Source organism: Anomaloglossus baeobatrachus, chromosome 5 (genome assembly GCF_048569485.1).
Source record: "Anomaloglossus baeobatrachus isolate aAnoBae1 chromosome 5, aAnoBae1.hap1, whole genome shotgun sequence".
Taxonomy (NCBI): Eukaryota; Metazoa; Chordata; class Amphibia; order Anura; family Aromobatidae; genus Anomaloglossus; species Anomaloglossus baeobatrachus.
Window position 1 is genome coordinate 34,171,974 of NC_134357.1, and position 24,284 is coordinate 34,196,257.

Below are 24,284 nucleotides of genomic sequence, written 5' to 3' on the forward strand. Positions count from 1 at the left end.
CGGCGCGGTTCTCAGGCAACAGCCAGAGAACCCGCCGGAAATATCATAAAACACAATCAGCACACTCTCCCACAACAATGAAGTACAGGGACCCCCAATATATAAACGCCTCAGGTACTTAGCTTGCTGAGACGCAGGGTTCCAAGTCCCTAGGGATGAGTGCTCCGGTCCAGCAGGATCCTGAAGGGCTGCGGATGGAGACCGGTCTCCTGCCAAGCATGGAGAACCGTGCTGGCTCCCACTTCAAGCCAGAGCCCAGAGGGATGGTGAAGGAGCACGGCATGTAAGGCTCCAGCCTTGGAATCAACCTTAACAGCACCGCCGCCACAGTGGGGTGAGAAGGGACATGCCGGGAGTCCAGACTTGGACCCGCTTTTCTTCAAACTCTTTCCAAAAATCAAAAATCAGATGAGAATGCATGTGTGGATGTATGCCTCCTGAACACAAAGCGATACACTGGCTAGATCTGGTTCTCCAGGGGGTGTATAAGCTCAGAGGGAGGAGCTACACTTTTGAGTGTAGTACTTTGTGTGGCCTCCGGAGGCAGAAGCTAAACACCCATTGTCTGGGTCTCCCATAGGAACGATAAAGAAATGTTTGTAATTGTAGGTGCGTTTTTGTGACAAATGTTAAAAAAAAAAAATGCAGCATGTTCTTTCTTCCTGCGTTTTTGTTGTCAAACTTTTGACAAAACGCTGACAAAAACTGCAACATGTGCATAGCAAATCTGACTTCTCAGACTTTGCTGGGAAGTCAAATGTCAGAAAGTTCTGACAAAACTGCAGCAAAAAACGCAGCGTGCGCATGTAGCCTTATACCAAAAACTGCTTGATGAATTTGCCGTTATTTAAGTCCTTCGTGACCACCACTATGAGTTAAAAAGAATGATAAATGCAAGAGATACCCTGTTTCCCCAAAAATAAGTCTGGTTTTTTTTGCCTTGAAAAAAAGCACTAGGTCTTATTTTCAGGGGGTGTCTTATTCTTGAAGAGACATGGTTGGGGGTAAGTTAACACCCCCCCCTCCTTCCCAGGATAGTCATACTTACCAGGACCAGGCATCTGTATGGCTCCCAGATCTCCCAGCAGGTGTGCTACACAACTCCCCTGCATCTGGCCGACTCGTATCAAACGAACAAACGCCCCCTGCATCTGGCCGACACTCACATCAGAACAGTCACACACATCCGATCACATACATTCACGATATCTCACATGCCGGTACAATCGCACACTCAACATCTGGAGATACCACATTCTTCCAGCCATGTGATCCTCCGGCAGGTCCTGGAAGGTCACTGCACAGTATCGCCGCCGAGAAGCAAGCAATATCACTGGATGTGGAGTGTGTGTGTGCTCTGCTGCGGCGTCTGGTATCATCGGGAAGGGGGGTGGGGGGGGGGGGGGGGGGGGGGGAAGAGGAGTCTTCTCTCCTTTCTTTAGGGGGTCTCCGCTGTCTATAATGAAGTGTCCTTAGTGTCTAACTTTTTTACCGCTGCATGGACACTTCATTACAGACTGCAGCTAGGTCTTATTTTCAGGGGATGTCTTATATTTAAGCCTCCCTGAAAACTCCTGCTAGGTCTTATTTTCGGGGAAACACGGTATATGGTATGGGCTATGGACAATATATTTGCATGGTGCAACCATTACTACCCCAGAGCGCAGGTGCCAGCGAAAGATGTCAAGGATTATACATGTAATAAAGTTTTCTGCAGTGACAAGTAACACAACTGCTTTTATTGACCGACAGAAGATGGGATTTTCCTAATATTTGCATGCGGCAATAAGACTTAGTTTGACATTATACAGTGTGTGTTCCGTCTCGCATGGACCTCGGATTGTTCAGTCGGGCCGGCTGTATACTTCCCTTCCTCATCAGACGATATCTCCTGAATGGTGATGTCTAAAGTCAGTTAATCTAAAAAGGGAGCTCATATCCCCATAGCAATATCCTTATATCATGGTGGATAAAATATTGTAAGCTTCAGTAGCCAGTCTGACTATGAAGCTTATGTGACCTCTAGTGTTTCTCTTCTACAGATGCATGTAATAAATGGCTTATGTAATGGCCAAGATGACTACCTATCTCCAGACTATAAAGTTACTATACACATGCAGGTTTCCGAGTGTCACATGAGGATATAGTATCAGTAGTGCACAAATTCACAAGAGGCAGCCATCCGGGGTAAGTCGGCTTCTTTTTCTTACATAGCAGTTTTCTGGATTGTGAATGAGCAGCGGATATATTGTCCTGGACTTTGCACCATTCATCGTTTTATTTGGTGCAAGTAGCTGGAGATTGACCTTTCCTGGTGCCGTCCTAGTTTATTCTTGGTTCTCTGGATGCCGGATGATTTCTTGGTCGTGCAGAACGCCAGTCGATCTTGTGCATCATCGCAAGGCTGGGCAGAATCCTCCTCGCTAGAAGCCACGTCTTCCTTAATACTGTCAGAAAGAAAAAATAAATAAATTAATAAAAAAAAAAAAAAATCAGACACTGATGAGGTCACACTGTTAGGCCTAAAACACACTTCCGCAAAAAACGTTTTTCGGGTCCGTGTTCAGTTTTTTTTGGGCGTTTCTCCGGTACGTATGGCATCCGTGTGATGGCGTATGCGAGCCGTGTGTACGTGTAAAATGCCCGTGTATGTGTACGTGGAATGTCCGTGTGGAATGTCCATTTGTGTGTTGCACAATGTCGTTGATACATGTCGGCTGACAGCAGACAGAGTTGCGCGATGAGAATTAACTCGGGTGAACTTCACTGTCATGCCGCGGCTCTGTCTGTGTGCCGCATACTGATTAGCGGTCACCTGTGAAGGATTCACCAGTGACCGCTAATCCCCCAAGTGACTGAAGAGAGCAGCCCTCTCTCATACTTACCGCTCCCCGATCACCAGCGCGGCGAGGAACAGCTGTGCAGAGAATACGCGGCAACAATTACTTTGAAGATGCCGGCCGCTCATTAATCAATCTCTTATTCCCTGCTTTCCCCACCCACAGATGCCTGTGATTGAATACACCGCCGCTCCTGTCAGCTCCACGCAGCAACTGAGGTGAGTAGCGCGATCAGCTGAGCTGTCACTGAGGTTACTCGCGGCAAACGATGAACACAGCTGATCGCGCTATTCCCTTCATTAGCTGTGTGGAGCTGACAGGAGCGGTTGTGTCTTCTGCAGCTCCGGTCACCTTTATGCAGCAGAGCTGGAAGCGACGCTGGACCATCCTGGAGTACGCCGGATATGGAGGGCTTTTTCGGGTTTAAATTGGTGAACAAGGCAATTTCTTAGTGTTTTTTTTTTCTAATAAAGGATTGTTCGGGTGTGTTTATTTACTGTAATTTACAGATTAATCATGGAAGGTATCTCGGGGAGACGCCTGACATGATTAATCTAGGACTTATTGGCAGCTATGGGTTGCTGCCATTAACTCCTTATTACCCCGATTGCCAACGCACCAGGGCACATCAGGAAGAGCCGGGTACAGTCCCAGAACTGTCGCATATAATGTATGCGGCAATTCTGGGCGGCTGCTGACTGATATTGTTAGGCTGGGGGGCTCCCCATAACGTGGGGCTCCCCATCCTGAGAATACCAGCCTTCAGCCGTATGGCTTTATCTGGCTGGTATTAAAATTGGGGGGGACCGCACGCCGTTTTTTTTAATTATTTATTTTACTGCACAGTATAGACATGCCCACCGGCTGCTGTGATTGGGTGCAGTGAGACAGCTGTCACTCAGCGTGGGGGTCGTGTCTGACTGCAACCAATCACAGGCGCCTGTGGGTGGGGAAAGCAGGGAATACGAGATTGAATATGCCTGCCGCTCATTAATCAAAGTAATTGTTGCCGCGTATTTTCTGCACAGCTGTTCCTCGCCGCGCTGGTGATCGGGGATTGGTAAGTATGAGCCGCGGGAAGAAAAAAAACGAGCACCAATGTAAGTATGACTGAGAACAGCAGAAAAAAAGGCAAGTATACTGAATTTAATTTAAAAAAAAACACAAAAGAAAAGATCGCTAGTGTAAAAACGCACACACATGAAACGTGCTGAACACGGACATACTCCGTGTGCGGTACATGCAGGCACGGACCCATAGACTAAAGCGGGTCTGTGCCTGCGTGCTGCCGGCCAAAAACGGACATGTCGTCCGTGTAGAAAAGCGTACACACGTACTTACGATACGGTCACACGTTCCGTGTGATTTTACGTGTGTGTGCCATCTACCAATGAATAACATGGGTCTCCGTGTGTACGTGTCTCCGGTACGTGCAAATTAAACGGATTTGTGTTGCGGGTCTTAGATAAATCCTGTCAGGGGTCAGCCCACAAACACTTATGAATCCGTAGTATGAAATGCATGAGCACAGGGGCCCTACCCCACTGGGGACCCCTTTTGCAAGTATTGATGGTCACACGTGCTACCGATCCATTCATTGAGAGAGACAATCTCCTAGGTGACCCCACTAAACTGGAAACCTGGGACCCCCATTTTTTGTGATCAGTGTGGATCCCAGCGGTAAAGAGATCCTTCTAGAGAACTGGTAGTCGCAGGAGTTACAAGTCTCAAAACTCAGAAAATAGCAAAACAAAAATGTATATATTTTTTCCCCTAAAGGGAACCTGTCACCGGATGTTTATAATACTTACCCAACGGTTGGTGCGGTGCAGACTGGTTGAATGGGAGTCTCCGTTTTCCGGGTCCACGCCTCCTCTTTCGGCCATCTTTGTCCTCCATCTGAAGCTAGTGTGGATAACGCGTTCTACGTAATCTACACTAGCCCATAGTGAGGTCCTGCGCAAGCCCCGGAGAACGGAGACGCCCATGCGACCAGTCTGCTCTGCGCTGACAGGTTATCTTTAAAGTTAATCTTGCAATTTTTTTTTATAAGTCAACTGGCATAAAACAAGCCACCATGTGGCTGGAAAGAAGGGAATTTTGTTTACTTACCGTAAATTCCTTTTCTTCTAGCTCCAATTGGGAGACCCAGACAATTGGGTGTATAGGCTATGCCTCCGGAGGCCACACAAAGTATTACACTAAAAGTGTATAGCCCCTCCCCTTCAGCCTATACACCCCCCGTGCTGCCACGGGCTCATCAGTTTTGGTGCAAAAGCCCGAAGGAGGAAAAAATTATAAACTGGTTTAAAGTAAATTCAATCCGAAGGAATATCGGAGAACTGAAACCATTTAACATGAACAACATGTGTATACAAAAACAGGGGCGGGTGCTGGGTCTCCCAATTGGAGCTAGAAGAAAAGGAATTTACGGTAAGTAAACAAAATTCCCTTCTTCTTTGTCGCTCCTTATTGGGAGACCCAGACAATTGGGACGTCCAAAAGCAGTCCCTGGGTGGGTAAATAATACCTCATAATAGAGTCGTAACGGCTCCGTCCTACAGGTGGGCAACTGCCGCCTGAAGGACTCGCCTACCTAGGCTGGCATCTGCCGAAGCATAGGTATGCACCTGATAGTGTTTCGTGAAAGTGTGCAGGCTCGACCAGGTAGCTGCCTGACACACCTACTGAGCCGTAGCCTGGTGTCGCAAGGCCCAGGACGCTCCCACGGCCCTGGTAGAATGGGCCTTCAGTCCTGAGGGAACCGGAAGCCCCGAGGAACGGTAAGCTTCGAGAATTGGTTCCTTGATCCACCGAGCCAGGGTTGACTTGGAAGCTTGTGTCCCTTTACGCTGGCCAGCGACAAGGACAAAGAGTGCATCCGAGCGGCGCAGGGGTGCCGTATGAGAAATGTAGAGTCTGAGTGCTCTCACCAGATCTAACAAGTGCAAATCCTTTTCACATTGGTGAACTGGATGAGGACAAAACGAGGGTAAGGAGATGTCCTGATTGAGATGAAAAGTGGGCAAGGCAAATGGCCAGGGAGAAAATCCCTGAGCAGAGCACCACGACAGGAATATTTTCCACGTCCTGTGGTAGATCTTGGCGGACGTTGGTTTCCTAGCCTGTCTCATAGTGGCAATGACCTCTTGAGATAATCCTGAAGACGCTAGGATCCAGGACTCAATGGCCACACAGTCAGGTTGAGGGCCGCAGAATTCAGATGGAAAAACGGCCCTTGAGACAGCAACTCTGGTCGGTCTGGCAGTGCCCACGGTTCGCCGACCGTGAGATGCCACAGATCCGGGTACCACGACCTCCTCGGCCAGTCTGGAGCGACGAGGATGACGCGGCGGCAGTCGGCCCTGATCTTGCGTAACACTCTGGGCAACAGTGCCAGAGGAGGAAACACATAAGGAAGCCGAAACTGCGACCAATCCTGAACTAAGGCGTCTGCCGCCAGAGCTCTGTGATCTTGAGATCGAGCCATGAATGTTGGGACCTTGTTGTTGTGCCGTGACGCCATTAGGTCGACGTCCGGCATCCCCCAGCGGCAACAGATCTCCTGAAACACGTCCGGGTGAAGGGACCATTCCCCTGCGTCCATGCCCTGGCGACTGAGAAAGTCTGCTTCCCAGTTTTCTACGCCCGGGATGTGAACTGCGGATATGGTGGATGCTGTGGCTTCCACCCACAGCAGAATCCGCCGGACTTCCTGGAAGGCTTGCCGACTGCGTGTCCCACCTTGGTGGTTGATGTAAGCCACCGCTGTGGAGTTGTCCGACTGAATTCGGATCTGCTTGCCTTCCAGCCACTGCTGGAACGCTTTTAGGGCAAGATACACTGCCCTGATCTCCAGAACATTGATCTGAAGTGAGGACTCTTGCTGAGTCCACGTACCCTGAGCCCTGTGGTGGAGAAAAACTGCTCCCCACCCTGACAGACTCGCGTCCGTCGTGACCACCGCCCAGGATGGGGGTAGGAAGGATTTCCCCTTCGATAATGAGGTGGGAAGAAGCCACCACCGAAGGGAAGCTTTGGTTGCCTGAGAGAGGGAGACGTTCCTGTCTAGGGACGTCGGCATTCTGTCCCACTTGCGTAGGATGTCCCATTGAAGTGGACGCAGGTGAAACTGCGCGAAAGGGACTGCTTCCATTGCTGCCACCATCTTCCCCAGGAAGTGCATGAGGCGCCTCAAGGGGTGTGACCGACCTTGAAGGAGAGATTGCACCCCTGTGTAGTGAACGCTGTTTGTCCAGCGGAAGCTTCACTATCGCTGGAAGAGTATGAAACTCCATGCCAAGATATGTCAGCGATTGGACCGGTGTCAGATTTGACTTTGGAAAATTGATGATCCACCCGAAACTCTGGAGAATCTCCAGAGTAACGTTGATGCTGTGTTGGCATGCCTCTTGAGAGGGTGCCTTGACCAGCAGATCGTCTAAGTAAGGTATCACTGAGTGACCCTGAGAGTGGAGGACCGCAACTACTGTAGCCATGACCTTGGTGAAAACCCTTGGGGCTGTCGCCAGGCCGAACGGCAGTGCCGCGAACTGAAGGTGTTCGTCTCCTATGGCGAAGCGCAAGAAGCGCTGATGCTCTGGAGCAATTGGTACGTGGAGATAAGCATCCTTGATATCGACCGATGCTAGGAAATCTCCTTGGGACATTGAGGCGATGACGGAGCGGAGGGATTCCATCCGGAACCGCCTGGTCCTTACGTGTTTGTTGAGCAGTTTTAGGTCCAAAACAGGACGGAAGGACCCGTCCTTCTTTGGAACCACAAACAGGTTGGAGTAGAAACCGTGACCCTGTTGCTGAAGAGGAACCGGGACCACCACTCCTTCTGCCTTCAGAATGCCCACCGCCTGCAGAAGAGCCTTGGCTCGCTCGGGAGGCGGAGATGTTCTGAAGAATCGAGTCGGAGGACGAGAGCTGAACTCTATCCTGTAACCGTGAGACAAAATGTCTCTCACCCAACGGTCTTTTACTTGTGGCAGCCAGGTGTCGCAAAAGCGGGAGAGCCTGCCACCGACCGAGGATGCGGTGTGAGGAGGCCGTAAGTCATGAGGAAGCCGCCTTAGCGGCACCTCCGGCGGTCTTTTTAGGCGTGATTTAGACCGCCATGCGTCGGAGTTCCTCTGATCCTTCTGCGGCCTTTTGGACGAGGAGAATTGGGACCTGCCCGCACCCCGAAAGGACCGAAACCTCGACTACCCCCTCCTCTGTTGGGGTGTTTTTGGTTTGGCCTGGGGTAAGGATGTTTCCTTTCCCTTGGATTGTTTGATGATTTCATCCAATCTCTCACCAAACAAACGGTCGCCAGAAAATGGCAATCCAGTTAAGCACTTTTTGGAAGCCGAATCTGCCTTCCATTCCCGCAGCCACAAGGCCCTGCGTATTGCCACCGAATTGTCGGCTGCAACCGCCGTACGGCTCGCAGAGTCCAGGACAGCATTAATAGCGTAGGACGCAAATGCCGACGTTTGAGAGGTTATGGACGCCACCTGCGGCGCAGACGTACGTGTGAGTGCGTCAATTTGCGCCTGACCAGCTGAGATAGCTTGGAGTGCCCATACGGCTGCGAATGCTGGAGCAAAAGACGCGCCGATAGCTTCATAGATGGATTTCAACCAGAGCTCCATCTGTCTGTCAGTGGCATCCTTGAGTGAAGCTCCATCTTCCACTGCAACTATGGATCTAGCCGCCAGTCTGGAGATTGGAGGATCCACCTTGGGACACTGAGTCCAGCCCTTGACCACGTCAGGGGGGAAAGGGTAACGTGTATCCTTAAGGCGCTTGGAAAAACGCTTATCTGGACAAGCTCGGTGTTTCTGGACTGCCTCTCTGAAGTCAGAGTGGTCCAGAAACATACTCTCTGTACGCTTGGGAAACCTGAAATGGAATTTCTCCTGCTGAGAGGCTGACTCCTCCACTGGAGGAGCTGAGGGAGAAATATCCAACATTTCATTGATGGACGCAATGAGATCATTCACTATGGCGTCCCCATCAGGAGTATCAAGGTTGAGAGCGGCTTCAGGATCAGAATCCTGATCAGCTAGCTCCGCTTCATCATACAGAGAGTCCTGTCGCTGAGACCCTGAACATTGTGATGATGTCGAGGGGATATCATAGCGAGCTCGCTTAATCGGTCTGGGGCTGCGGTCCGTGTCAGAGACCTCATCCTGGGATCCATGAGACACCCCGGGAGGACATTGCTGTTCCAACTGAGGGGGACCAGGGGGCAATGATTCCACAGTGCCCCTGGCTTGAGATGCCGGCCTGGACTGCAAGGCTTCTAATATCTTAGCCATAGTCTCAGAAAGTCTGTCAGTAAAAACTGCAAACTCCGTCCCTGTCACCTGGACAGTGTTAACAGGTGGTTCTCCCTGGGCCACCCTTAGCAGAGGCTCCGGCTGAGAAAGTGCCACAGGGGCCGAGCATTGCACACAATGAGGGTCAGTGGAACCTGCCGGCAGTATAGCCGTACATGCTGCACAGGCAGCATAGTAAGTCTGTGCTTTGGCACCCTTGCTATTTGTGGACGACATACTGTTGTCTCCTCTGAGCAATACAGGAGGGTATATAGACAAAAATCAACAGTGCACCATACAGTGTAAAGTATAGTCTATAATCATATAATCTATAAGTACACTTCTGCACTAGTGGGGCCAGCACCACAGGTGCTGCTTACCGCCTGCGCAAAGCGGTTGTGTGGGCACCAGAAATCCTGCCTGGGTCTCCCTGAGCTTGTCTCTCCTCTCCAGCGCTTAGCAGAGCTGAGAGGAATGGCTGCCGGCGTCCTGAGGAGAGGAGGGAGCCGTGGGCGTGCCCTAGAAAGTGCGGGAACTGGTGCCCCACTGTGCAGAGTGAGGGGGGTGGAGTATGCAAAGCATGCTCCAGCCCTCAGTGCTGCCGTCCTGTACAGCGTCCCGCCCTTCCCCTGATTGGCAGGGCTGGGGGCGGGAAGAAAACGAGACTAGGCCGCAAAAGCCGGGGACTCGAGTTATAAGCGCGGCCGCCGTATAAGCGCGGTCGGCGCGGAAGTCCCCGGCGCACTAACAGTCCCAGCCGCGCCGCAGTGATAACCATGGCAGCGGCGGTCAGCGCGGCAGTCCCCCTACACGAACACACTCAGCGACGCTGAAGTGTGTAATGGCACAAACGCAGTCAGCGCTGCTGTCCCCGGTGCACTAGCACACCCAGCAATGCTGGAGTGTTGCTGTGCGCGGTCCCCACGGGGACACAGAGTACCTCAAAGTAGCAGGGCCATGTCCCTGAACGATACTCGGCTCCTATCCAGCATGGTCCTCAGGAGCTGTGGATGGAGCACGGTCTCCTGTGCCTGGAGACCGAAAGGATCCCACTTCACCCAGAGCCCTAATTGAGGGATGGGGAAGGAAAGCAGCATGTGGGCTCCAGCCTCCGTACCCGCAATGGATACCTCAACCTTAACAACACCGCCGACAAGAGTGGGGTGAGAAGGGAGCATGCTGGGGGCCCTGTTATGGGCCCTCTTTTCTTCCATCCGACATAGTCAGCAGCTGCTGCTGACTAAGCTGTGGAGCTATGCGTGCATGTCTGACCTCCTTCGCACAAAGCATAAAAACTGATGAGCCCGTGGCAGCACGGGGGGTGTATAGGCTGAAGGGGAGGGGCTTTACACTTTTAGTGTAATACTTTGTGTGGCCTCCGGAGGCATAGCTATACACCCAATTGTCTGGGTCTCCCAATAAAGAGCGACAAAGAAAATAAAGTTATGACTAAAGGTGAAGAGGAAGAAAAATCAAAAATTAAAGTTTCCTCCAATGGGAAGGGGTTTACTGACCCTAATGTGCCCCATAGTACCGCTCATGACAACACTTGTGCCTTGGCGAAGGGAACCAGTCATCATCCAAGTGCAGCCCAATCTGCAAACAGCACATTGACAGAGCTTTGTAAGAAAAGACTCAGAATACCTGTGCATAGTCTTCCCCCCCATACAGAAAAAAAAAAAAATTCAGTTTGATTCATATGGTCTGAGTGTCAATATTTCCTCAAATGTTTAAAATAAATAAATATAATATTATCTATATCTATATCTATATCTATATAAAATAAAATTCTCCACTTTCTCCTTTCTGATCATTAAAATTAGTCTATGCTTGTATGTGATCTGACTGTAGTCAGAATTTTTTTCACAAATCAATACATATGCACTGCCGATTTGAGGTAACCCTCAAAGAAAAAATTCGGATGTCTCCCAAATTTTCTACAAACCATGGTAGGTCTTGGATGTCTGAAAAGCCCCATAGACCATTACAGGTTCGACTGCCATCCGTGAAAACCACAGACCGCACATGTACATCGGACTTCTGAATGAGCCCTTGATCCTCTGCTCTGTCAGATTTCAATCCAGTGGGTGGTCCTATCGCTGACTGTATGCACAATTATACATAGAAAGCTGTCAATCACTGATAGGACCGCCCACTGGATCCAAAATCGCAGAGCAGAGGATAAAATAAAAAATACAGGGTATACTGAATCTTTTTACACAAAGCCTTGCATCAGGCTACTCTGCTCCCCCTGCTCATCATCTGAGTTATATGGCCGTCTTATCCCGGCCTAATACTGTATCTCATCCAAGATATCCACATGTCATAACAAGGCCTCTCCATTCTAGTGCAATAAACCCCTAGTCCAGACATGTGGCTGCATTTGCACAATCTTCAGTGAAGACTACAAAACAAAAATCAGTTAGGCCATTTCCTAATCTTCCATAGACTACAATGGGCAGTAACTAACCCTTACCAGAGTTTGCTGAAATTCTGCACGGACAGTCCTCCAATCCCATCCCCGCTCATTTTTGGATGGGACGAATGGAAGCCCTTGTTCCTCTTCTTTCTTTGTAGCTTGATCAAAGCTTCTGCAATGCGCCTGTCCCCGGCATAGTTGTAGATGATCTGAGCCCGCTCGTCGGCACACTCGTCCCCGCTGGTGCGGAGCAGCGTCTTTATCTGCAGGAGGTCAATGTCTTTGAAAATGTTGGCAGAGGCCTTTTTCCTGCTCCGTGGTTCTGGAGCCGGCCACGCTGCTGCAGGGGTGCTGATCACAGAAGCTGGCGTGCCCATGATAGAATAGTCTGGCAAACACTGCAAGGAAGAATAAAAATAAACATGTGCAACAATAAATAGCAGGGAGACTGTTCTAGATATCATCTGGTCACTGCCCACGTAGAAGTTTCACTTCCATGTTCTGGCTAGTTCTGCTTTTGGCTACCGCCAGGTGCGTTTCCAGCTTATCTATCCACGGATGATCTCAGCACCGTACATTGCTCTGCTGCATAGCCGTACTAATGTGGTGCACGGTTTATGTGGGCCAGCACTGCATTAACGGGGTCTATACATTCCGTGGTTTTAACATTACAACCTCCAGTGTGAGCATGCTAGGAATTGTAGCTTCACAATAGCTGCGAGACCCATGCTTTAGGAGAATAGAAAACTAATTGCAGCGGTATTCTTTTCCAGGCGCCAAAGCTTGGAAGCCGGGCACGGTTACATTTAATGGTTTATTCGGGCTTCAGGAACATCACTTCACAACATGTTTCGGCAGCATACTCTCCTTTATCAGGTGATCTGATGACCTGCTAAAGGCGGAGTATGCTGCCGAAACATGTAAAGTGATGTTCCTGAAGCCCGAATAAAGTATTAAATGTAACCGTGCCCGGTTTCCCTGCTTCCAAGCTTTAGCGCCCAGAAAAGAATACCGCTGCAATTTTTTTCTATTTTTAACCTACCATCCCTCTTGGGGGGGCAGCGGACGGAGCTGACTTAACAAGGACCCTTCTCTAACAAAAGGACCAGCCATTCCAGGACCTGTCGTGGCGTCACATCTCACATGACCGGCTGATTGCTGAACCCGGAATCCTTCGGACATGTGGTGGGCGTTACACACCAGCAGCGTTGCGCAACCCTTACAGGTTAGTGGTTCTAACTTCATCTACTTCCACTGGACCACCAGGTGTTACCCTAGGAGCGCCCCTCAGACTTTCCTTATCTCCCATGCTTTAGGATAAGCATGGTTCGTGATGTCCAAACACAAGTCCCCGCACTAAATATGGCACTCAGAGGGGCTCTACTATACACAGTGCCACTCTCATCCACACAGTGTCTGGTACTGCAGCGCATAACCCTCCAATACAGTCCTATCTACATTGCTGGAGGTTACTGGTGGAGGCCAACATGGACAATGTCTCATATCAAGCACTAGACAGAATTTGGTCACTAAACTTTGGATTACTCCAAACAAGAAAGACACTAGAACAGCTAAGGCTATGAAAAACAAGACTGTCAACTAGTATTTATCAACATTGACAGGATTAACTAGTTGGTCATTGTTCCATACAGGACTCCGGTGACCTGTTGGTATGTGAATCCCTGGTTATGGTGATGCTCCCACTCAATGGGCACAGCAGCGCCTGAAGGGGACAAATGACATCAAGGCGGTGTCAAAAATACCTAAGTGATCAATGGTTTTATTGGAGGACATCAGTGCTTGGAATGGACAGCTGGTCTCGGGCCTTCCTCATTCCTAGAGGGATGATTACCACTGCAGCCATATTTTAAATGATCTTTGTATCTCTATTCTATTTTGGACCCAAGAGCGCCATCTTCAGGAGAATTTCGGCGTCAGCAGGAATGTGTATTTTCCTGATCGGATGGTCCTAGTATATATAGGGCCGTTACAGGAACGGACAAAGTATGGGTTTTGCTGAAACAGAAAGATGGTGCACAGAGAGAGGCATTGCCCTTCTTCCCGTACCCCCTTATCCCTTTCCTCTTGTCCTTGAGGGGGTGTTGGGGGGGGGGGGGGGGGAATAGGATTCCATCATCGAGATCTTCAATTACACTACACTTACATTACACTTCAGATACACTTGACTGGGAATTTTGCTTAAAATAAAAAAAAAAAAAAAAAAAAAAAAAAAATCACAACTCCAGTCCACATTGTGACTAGCAAACGCGTTTCGGACTGCTGTATATTATTGATGCAATGATTAAAGACAGCAGTGTAAATTTGTTTGTAGTCACAATCTTGGTTGGAGTTGTGACTTTTTACATTTTAGTTCCCCAATAAAGAGTAAGATCTCGATACTCGAATCCTTTTCACTATCCGATTTTTTATTAAGTCATTGCAAGCTTCCGTACATTGATCTTTTCTATGGATTTTTTTTTTCTTTAATTTATTCCTTGTCCTTAGTTAAAGAAGCTTATGCACAACTTTTGCATTTACGGCCTATCCTTAGGATAGGCCATCCATTCTCGATCGGTCAGGGTCCGACACCGAGCACCCCCACTCATCGCCTGTTTTCAGACCTGGCGGAATTGAGCATTTCCAACTGCTGACACTGGAAACAGCTGATCTGCAGGCGTGCAGGGTGTTGGACCCCAGTTGATCAGACACTGATGCCGTAACCTAAGAACAGGCCATCAATATACGGCACCAGTAGTGGATAACCTTTAAGTTTCCCATAATTATATAATATAATATAATATAATATAATATAATATATATATATATATATATATATATATCCTGTTTAGCCACAGGAGACAGTAACGGGAAGTATAGAGGACTGTAACTTCTCCAAAATGCATCAACTTATGGCTTTGCCTCAAAAACTACAGATGTGCTTCCAGCGCAAGACCAGTGTCAGGTGGCTGCAAAACAGCCACATTTTAAGGTTTGTATCATAGTCCCAAACCTTGATGTATAAAACTAATGGGTCTGGATGTTGTGCCCAGATTATAAACACGACATACTGCCATATCTGTCCGAATCTGGCCTAGAACCCTTTACTAAAAGGGTTATCTACTTCATTATTCTATTTGTTTCAAAATAAATGAGGGTGGCCTTCAGGGGAAGAAAAAAAAAAAATCTGTACTCCGCCACGGATCATTCACCACCTCCCCCTGGTGCTGGCTGCCTTCACAAGCCCACCCACCTTTGAAAGAGGAAGCGAGACCAGCAGGGGACCCGGGCAGCTTGACAAGGAAGAAGTGCCAATCAGTAGGCAAATATAGATTATTTTATTTATAGACCAATCTGGGTTGAAGAGAAAAAATAAAAAAATGGGGTGGACAATTGCTGTATTTATGAACGCTTGTGAAAACCCAGATTTTAAGCACTTTTCACAGCGCTTGTTAGTTTACACATTTGGTATCTGCATTTTGTCCGCATTCAAGTCCTATAAGAGGAGCCAATAGTGTAAAAATAAAAAAAAAGAAAAAACCCACAAGTATCACATGCACTTATGTAATAAATAAAAATAAAGAAGTGAACTGAGGCTCTTATCTGTGGTTACCACCAGTATGCCAACCATCCCACGTAATAACACCCGCTGCTCGGGTACATATGACAGTGATACACAACCGCGTTACCACTGCCGCATCACCAGCACATGCCAAGCTGCACAAAATCCCGGCTAACACTTCCTGCGTTATATGAGATTAGCTGGCATCGCACATCCTGCCCTGGAGCCGCGCCAGCCTGAGCTCTGCCCTGTGAGTCATGTAATCAGTACACTCTGCAGAGGAAAATGTACATCAAGGGAGGAGGGGGCCTCATGACTACAACAGACTATGCCGGATTGGGCTCCTTGGCTATCAGAAAAATAAAGACACCCCCCCCCCTCCCCCCAATACCACGCACACTTGAATCCGGTCTACAGAACACGCAGCACCAATCTGGGTCCTTATCATGATTCATGATTTTGTGCTACAATGTAGCAGCCTGGATTCAAATGAGGCAAACCATCAGCAATGACAAAAATTCGGTCTGTCTGGGCCACGGACAAGCCAGCGGATTAGGCCTATAGTGACTAAGTGGGGCTAATCTGCAGATTATTCTCCTAAGATTTTCCTAACAGAATTGGGTGAACACGGCCTCTGAACTTCTTACATCTGAGGATTTGCTACAATTGTGTTCGGTCTGGACAATCATCTGTGAGCCGAACCCATCATCAGCAGACCGTTTGCTACATTGTATCGGTGCCATGAAATGCATCAAGCTGGAGTCCAATCTCACTGTCTACAATTGTAACAACCCCACTAAGGTTATGTGCGCACATTGCTTTTTTTAGACCCTGCATTTGTGCGTGTTTTTTGCCGCTAAAAAACGCACCCACGACAAACGCATTCCGTTTTACCGCGTTTTTGATCACTTCGTTTTGCTGCATTTTTCAAATGCATTGGGTGGGTGGAAAAACAGGAGAAAATTGACATGTTCATTTTGTTTTCTGCACAAAAACGCAGCCAAACAATAGGCTTTGTCATAGGCTTTGCTGGGGAAGGAAAGTCATGCAGTTTTGAGCCCAAAACCACACAAAAACGCACCGCAAAAACGCAGTAAAAAATGCAGCGTGCGCACATAGCCTAAAATTTGGAAACCGCATTAAGGCTATGTTTACACAGTGCATTTTTGCAGCTTTTTATTGACAGCAAAACCTATTCTCTTGGCAAACAAAAAAAAGCTGCGTTTTGTTGCTGTGTTATTTGTCTACAGTACATGTTGAAATAAAGTTAAATTTATTCACCCAAAAAAAAAAAAAAAAAAAAAGACGCAACTGCGTAATACATACTAAAAAAAAAAGCTACAAACTCTGAAAGAATTGACACTGCTTCTTTCAAAAATGCTTAAGTTTTCCATTTCAGTCTGGAAAAAAAAAGTAGGTGTGTATCCGTGTGCATGAGATTTCTGGAATCTCAGGTTTTGCTAGTACTGTAAAAACAGCTTGTTATTAGCATGAATTTGCATAAAAACCAATGAAAACAAAAAACATGCAAAAAAAAAAAAACCACAGCAAAAACAAATGTGAACATAGGCTGCAAAACAAAATAAAAATGACCCCTCCTCCTCTTGTCCTGCAAATCCAGTTAAATAAAATTAACGCTTAGTATAATGGTGGATATCTACTGTCTGAGCGGTGACTTTCCAGCTTTGTGTCAGTGAAGAGTCTCACGGGGACATAACGTCCCCCAGTGACCGATGTGCGGACGTCAGCAACAGATAAGAGGCTGCACCCAGTTCTGCTCCTGCTGTATCTGTCATTACAGTCTGTGCAAAATAAGAGCCTTAAAGGGGAATCCACTGTAAAGTGATGTCCATGTAACGTCTCTAAGGGTAACGGTCATTTAAAATACCTCATATTATATATATTTATGATAAATATATATATGGACTTCTGATTGGTGGTGACATGGGTCTGGATAACCCTCTCATCAGTAATAACATCTTCTCCACCTCCTGCCTGCACAGGCCCATAGACTTACATGGACCCCTATGTAAAACTCTCTCATTCACATCAGTGAAATCCTCGAGTCTAGGGGGGTGTCAACCTGCACTTGTAGTGTCCCCTACAACTGGCTGACAGGCCCTTAAAAAGAGTGTCACCAGCAATTTGCCCCCTATATGAGAGCAGCATAATGTGGAAACAGAGACCCCAATCCCAGTGATGTGTGACTTACTGAGCTGTTTGATGTCTGTTTGTTATACAGAGCTCATGAATATGCTGGACTACCTGAAGCACAACAAGTAGTCCTCTAATGATAATGCACTGCTGATAAAACAGTGATTTAACATCTCCAGATATCCCTGGACCCTACGTTTTACCTATTAAATATTCTACCTGTTCAGTTGGGCAGGAAAGTTAAACTGTTACTGCTACACATAACCGCAGCAGCCAGGTGTTTAATCGCTCGTAGCTGGAGGTCAACTCATCCACCCTCACTCAACGACTTCCATTCTCTGATCCAAGAAGTGAGGAGAATGGAGTATCAGCAATGTCAAATAACATGATAGATCACTTTGAGTGTATTTGGTCCCTTTGGGATACTTACTGGGCTAATAAAGAATAGTGGATCTGTATGGTCTGTACGGAAATCCTATATACTCACCTGCACTCTACCTCCTTTCCCCTTGTCTTCTTGTCTAGTATCGTAATTAGTGTTGAGCGGACACGGATCCGCAAAATCCGGATCTGCACGGTTTGAGCGCCCGATCCGAGTCCGACCACTACCCAGGATTCGGGATGCACGATCCGGAATATATATTATTTTTTTTTTCTCCCTCTCGTCCCGGATCCGGCTCCCCATTGATTTACATGGCCCCGGATTCCGGATCGGATCCGGACTTCAATGGCAACCCAATCCGGAGGACCCGGATTATGACCGATCCGCTCAACTCTAATCGTAATGTTTGTCTTGTTATAGTCCTTATCTTTCTTACAGTAATAGATAAAATGTGTATCCTGATACATGGTCTTCTGCTAATTGCTCACATGCTAGTGGAGCACTTCCATGTTATTTTTTTTCTGTATGCTTTGAAAAATGTAATAAAAATTCAGTTAAAAAAAAACAACAAAAAAACCCAGTGATTTAACAAAACTACACTAAGCAGCTCAGTAAGTGAAACATCACTGGAATCAGGGTCCCTGTCTCTACATTATGAGGTTCTCAGATTAGGCAGCAAAAACATGGTGAGAATCACTTTAAACTGTTATTACCTTTCCATAGGATAAGGGGATAACTTTGTAATCTCTGGTGGTCCATTATTGGGATCCCCAGTTTGGTGCACTGGTACCTGCAGTGGTGGCGCACACTCGACCTCAGCTACATTCAGTATCTATGGGATTGCTGAAAATATCTGAATAGTTATGAACTCTGCAGCAGACGTGAATGAAGCAGAGGCCGAGACTGAAAGTCAGATTCCCAGGCTCCAAAGACCCCTAACGTGTGCAGCACCAGACCCCCAGCAATGAGTAAGTCTATAGATAAGGAATAACTCTTTACAGGGGTCCATACATATCAATCGATCTGTATTTCTCCAAATCACATGTCCGCTCAGTTCAGCCAGGCATGCATGTGTTTTCTGAAAGGTGCTATATGCCAGTGCCAAAAATCACTTTTTTCTGTTCTTAAAGGGATTGTCCAACTTAGCAATGCTGCTAAAATGAGTAAATCAGCTCTACCCCCCTTTGCAAACTCCCTGCTGTTCCAATGCTGCAGCCCCAATTCTCCCCACTGGTATACACCACATGACCGCTGCAGCCCCAATTCTCCCCACTGGTATACACCACATGACCGCTGCAGCCAATCCTACAAACGAATGCCCAGATCAGCGATTGTCTGCAGTGGTTTCATAGGGTGCACGGTTTGCAACCAATATAAACAGTGCACCAGCAGGGAATATAGGAGGCACAATGCATGCTGGGAGTTGTGGTTCTAGCTGGAGAACGCCTAAAGTTAACGATTACGGTTCGATAAACACTGCAAATTGTAAACAATCCCTTTAAACGTGTGCGACATGGAGTGTCACAGGATAAAGCAGAACCTACCTGGGTAGACATCAGGCGGATCAGGAGGCCGCAGCCCGGTGTGCAGACATGAAGCGGAACAGGGGTCCACAGCCCGGAACAGAACGTCCTGCCTCCTCCGCCGCCAGCGTCCGACTCACTCAGGCCAGTGACGTAACCACACCCCGCTCCAGAGGGCTGACGCAAACATACAACTCAGCCAATCAGAACTCCTAGGGGCGTGGCGTAGCTATTGGCGGGAGACGTGGCTTCTTCCAGCCGTTGACGTCATCTTGAGGCAGCGCTGAGGAGATTGAGTGAGGAGAATGTTCTCCCAGTGTGATAACCGCAGGCAGGGCTGCTGTGCCAATCAATGCACGGTGACTGCAGAGCACAGCCAGTAATAATAATAAAGTGTATACACATCCATCATCATCAGCACAGCAATAATAATAAAGTGTACACCCATCCTTCGTCATCAGCACAGCAATAATTACCTCAAAAATAAACATGGCTGCCATAATAAGCAGCTTCCATCCTTTTTATTATCCTCATAAACCTGTTCTGTGTAAAATTAAGAAAATTAACATTACCCAACACCTTTCTGGACAGGACGCATCAATGACATCAGTGTCGAGCCCTGTGTTTGGCTGCAGCGGTCACCTGCGCTGTAAATCCTGATGTCACCAACAGATCCTGTCAACAAAGACCAGTTGAGAGACAACACTTATTAGGCTGTGTGCACACGTTGCGTTTTTTACCGCGGAAACGCTGCGTTTAGAACAGCAGCGTTTCAGTGGCAAATTGCATGCGTTCAGCTTTCCCAGCAAAGTGTATGAGAAAGCCGAAAAATCAGTGCACACGCTGCGTTTCTAAACGCAGCGTTTTGGATGCCAAAAATCGGTGCGGAAAGAAAAGCAGCATGTCACTTCTTTTGTGCGGTGTAGCTGCGTTCTCTCCCCCATTGAATCAATGATGCGGATCAGAACGCAGCTACACCGCAGTGAGCTGCTTTTTTGTTGCGGTCCGCGGGCTTTGTCGGCACGCCAGAACGCAGGCATTTACCTGGAAGTGAGGTCAAGAGGTTTCCTGTTGACCTCACTTCCTGGCAAAGTCCAGGAAAGCCCCCGGTGTCGCCAAAGTGCCCGCCCCGACCCCCGACCCCCCTCCCGAAAATACAACATGGCACAAATGTATAAGGCCATGTGCACACGGTGAATATTTGGTGAATTTTTTACCTCAGTTTTTGCAAGACAAAATCAGAAGAGGGTGATAAATACAGCAGTGGTGCCCATGTTTCTATTTACCTTTCCTCTGATTGTTTCACTCCTAGTTTTGGCTACAAATACGGAGGTAAAAATCTTACAAATACTGAGATAAAATACAGAGGTGCAAACTCACCAAATACTGATATAAAATACAGAGGTAAAAACTCACCAAATACTGAGGTAAAATGCTGAGGTAAAAACTCACCGAATACTGAGGTAAAATACTAAGGTAAAAACTCAGCAAATACTGAGGTAAAATACTAAGGTAAAAACTCACCAAATACTGAGGTAAAATACTAAGGTAAAAACTCACCAAATACTGAGGTAATATACTAAGGTAACTCACCAAATACTGAGGTAAAAACTCACCAAATACTGAGGTAAAATGCTGAGGTAAAAACTCACCAAATACTGAGGTAAAATACTAAGGTAAAAACTCAGCAAATACTAAGGTAAAAACTCACCAAATACTGAGGTAAAATGCTGAGGTAAAAACTCACCAAATACTGAGGTAAAATACTAAGGTAAAAACTCAGCAAATACTAAGGTAAAAACTCACCAAATACTGAGGTAAAATACTAAGGTAAAAACTCACCAAATACTGAGGTAAAAACTCACCAAATACTGTGGTAAAAACTCACCAAATACTGAGGTAAAATACTGAGGTACAAACTCACCAAATAATGGGGTAAAATATTGAGGTGGAATTTTTTTGTTTTTTTCCCTCTTTTACTCCTATGACAGCCATAACTTTTCAATTTTTTTCGCTGTCACAGCCGTACAAGGGCTTATTTTTTGTGGGAAGAGTTGTAGTTTTGAATGACACCATCCATTTTATCAAATAATTACCATATATGGAAAAATGGGGGCAACATTTTTAGAAATGAGGTAAAAAAATGGTGGCAAAGGACATGGTTATGTTTTTTGGTGCTCATTGTGTGCTAAAAATGACCTGATAATGGTCAGTACGGTTACGGTGATAGCAAATTTAGTATTTTTTGAAATTATTTTGGTGGTTAAATAAAATAATTGGTTTGCGTTGCCATTTTTACAGAACAGCAACTTTATTATTTTTCCGTTGATGGGGAGGTGTGAGAGCTTGATTGCTTTTTTGATTGCTTTTATTGTGTTTTTGGCGGAAGGTGCGAAGACAGAAAGCCGTCAGATTGTGGTGTTTCGAATTTTATTTGTTTAGTCCTGAGCACCGCGCCCTGCTACAGTCATCTCTCACACAGATAAGCAACCGGGCGGCCGGGCGCAAGCGGCAGCTTTATTTAACCCTTGAGCACGGACTTTCAGCAGAGGGAGCACAGAGGACGAGGTCCCCCATGTTGGCAATCTAATGACTGTCAACCATCTAGTGAATAGTTGATCAGTTTTGGAGACTGTAATACCCCTTTGAATCTGCTGATCTTTTTCTGTGCTTATTCGCAGACTGCATTCGCACACATTACTTTGCAGGTATTTTCGCTGCACCTCACAGTCTGTGTATATAAAAGAGTCTATATATTCAGTGTCTTTATGCATTTGTATTTCCAATTATTGCATTTCTTCCAAAATACAAAATTGCATGAAACATATTGGATACTCAGCATTGAGACCACCATCGATCCTGGTCAAGTATCCAACACCTTTGGCTGTAAACACCCCCACATCATCAGGCTTCCTCCACCGAACTTCACATTTCCTTCAATTTCTAGATCCGTTCGCCCCTTTTCCCCTTGTTTCTTCCACACCCATTTGCCCCCATCAGAGCCGTCTATTGACTTTTGTTTCATCTCTCCAAATCACCCGTTTGCAACCTTCTCCTGTCCACTTTTCGGACATTGTTGCAAACTCCAGCCGATTCTTCATACGATGATATTGCAGTCGTGGCTTCTTCCCCTTTTTCGGGCCACCATTCCAGACTTGTGTAACGTTTGTCGCTCGGTGCTTGCATGGACGTCTGTGATCTCACTATTATGAAGCATACCAGCCGCCTCCACTGCCGGATTTGGCGCCCCAGAACTAATAGATCTTTGATGAGTTGACTTGTAGACTCCAATATTTTGCCTGGATGTCACCTCTTGGCTTTTGAATGGATGGACTTCTTTTTATATTCTTCCATTTGTCATGGCCTCACATGATGGAGTTTGACAATTTTCTTGGATGGAGACCGCTATCGATGAGCTGGATGATGCGGATTCTCTTTTCGTGGGAAATCTTCTTCATGGCTGCTCCTCGATTCAAACCAGTGACATTTCGCTTGGGATTCAACCTAATAACACACTGAGCTATTATGGAATGTGAGAACAGGTTGTAATTTGTAGTATACAGGAAGAAAAAAATATCCACCACCAGGAGCAAAACAGTAACAATGCAGTGACCTGACAAGAATCTGCATAAATAATCATATGCTCAGATTATAGATTAATTTTATAGATTAAAGTTGACCAATATCCAGATGCTGGGGCCTAGGTCCAAATTTTGCACCAGAGCCCACTAGACTATTGTTATGTCCCTGTCGCCTGTGCACCCTTTAGTTTTTTCCTGTGCAAAGCCACTTGAGGTAAAAGCCGATTGTGTTTTTCCTGAAGTGGCTTAATTGGCGGTTTTGCTGTCATCATTACGATGGCTCTGCTTCCATTTTTTCTATAATTTTAACTATAGCTAATCGCCCAGAGAATAAATGTGATGCCCTGGCCTATCAGGTCGTCACAGGATATTGTGCAATCTGCTCTTCCGCACGGTATCCAATCCTCCTTGGTTACGGGTCCCTGGCCTTTGGTGTTGCTAAAAACAAGCTGATCGAAATCCTAGAAACACTCTGCACCACACCCACCAGACACACCAATGGGTAGCCTGAAGGGAATAGGGCCGCCCACCTGGGGGGGTTAGTTAGGGAGTTGGTCAGGAGTGTCAGGAGCAGTCAGCTGTGTGGTGACTCTCGTGAGTAGAGGTCACAAGTCAGTTGGAGGAGGTCAGGAGCTGGGCTCCTTGTTAATACTAGGTGGTAGCCTGGTAGGAGCTGGAACCCTGGTCGCAGGGGATCATGTCAAGGGGCACGGAACTGCCGAGGAGGGCGGCCGGCGGCCTTGTGCCATCTCCGGGCAGGGGCCAGGGCTCGATGGGGTACGTGGACCCTAGGCCGGGAAGTAGCTTCAAGCGTCCTGGTAATTCACCCGACGAGGACGAAGTCATCAGGAATCGTTCTCCACCCGCTCCAAAATCGGGGTACTAGCGCAACGAGGGGGATAGGACTTTCCCAATACACAGTCCAGAAAATCCCAAGAGTGAACCCTTAGAGCAAGCTCACTCAGTTAGCCATACGGGTGAGCGGGACCGACTAGTTTTATACTACAGGGGCCAACCAGTAAAGAAGGTGCCAAGGGAAAGGTCACAGGCTAACAAGCAACACCATCGGGCACGGGATCCCAGCGTGCTCCATCCCTGCTGCAACGGTGCTCAGAATTTCGGTTTACAAGTTGTCAGTGTCAGCGTTATTGGACTGAGTGAGTACGCAGTGACCCTTTCCTCCCCAACGGTATCCCCTTACTACCATCACCGAGCCCCGGGGCATTCCCCCTACCCACGGAGGGCTTAAACATCTGTCTGCCATCCCATCACCACCGGGCGCTCCCAACAGCAGTGGTGGTACTCCACCTTACCACACACCGTGGGTGGCATCACGAACTCTAAACACAACCCCCCCCCCCCCCTGTAAATACTCCCCTTTTATTTTGAGTGGCCGTGCGACCCCTCCCGGGTCCGGAGACCCCTCGAGTCACCGCGGATCCGGATCCGAGCAGTCTTGGCTGCTGAAGCTGGGGCGGTACATAAAGATGTCTCTTCTTTCAGCTACTGCAC

At 47.4% G+C, this 24,284-nt stretch overlaps 1 protein-coding gene across 1 annotated transcript; it reads right to left on the minus strand.

Annotated features, from left to right (window-relative positions):
- Window positions 1-1,702: 1,702 nt before the first annotated feature.
- On the minus strand, window positions 1,703-19,350 carry AVPI1 (arginine vasopressin induced 1). Its single transcript, XM_075352232.1, has 3 exons — window positions 19,213-19,350; window positions 11,631-11,971; window positions 1,703-2,447 (listed from the first exon to the last, which is right to left on the minus strand). Exons 1-3 carry the CDS (start codon window positions 19,222-19,224, stop codon window positions 2,270-2,272), a joined length of 531 nt encoding a protein of 176 aa, XP_075208347.1. The 5' UTR covers window positions 19,225-19,350; the 3' UTR covers window positions 1,703-2,269.
- Between the last annotated feature and the right edge of the window lie 4,934 nt (window positions 19,351-24,284).

Excerpts from the sequence above, each read along its gene's own strand:
- AVPI1 (XM_075352232.1), bottom strand. Across the intron at positions 2,448-11,630 it reads CAGAATTTCAGCAAACTCTG|TATTAAGGAAGACGTGGCTT; the intron begins GTAAGGGTTAGT and ends TCTTTCTGACAG.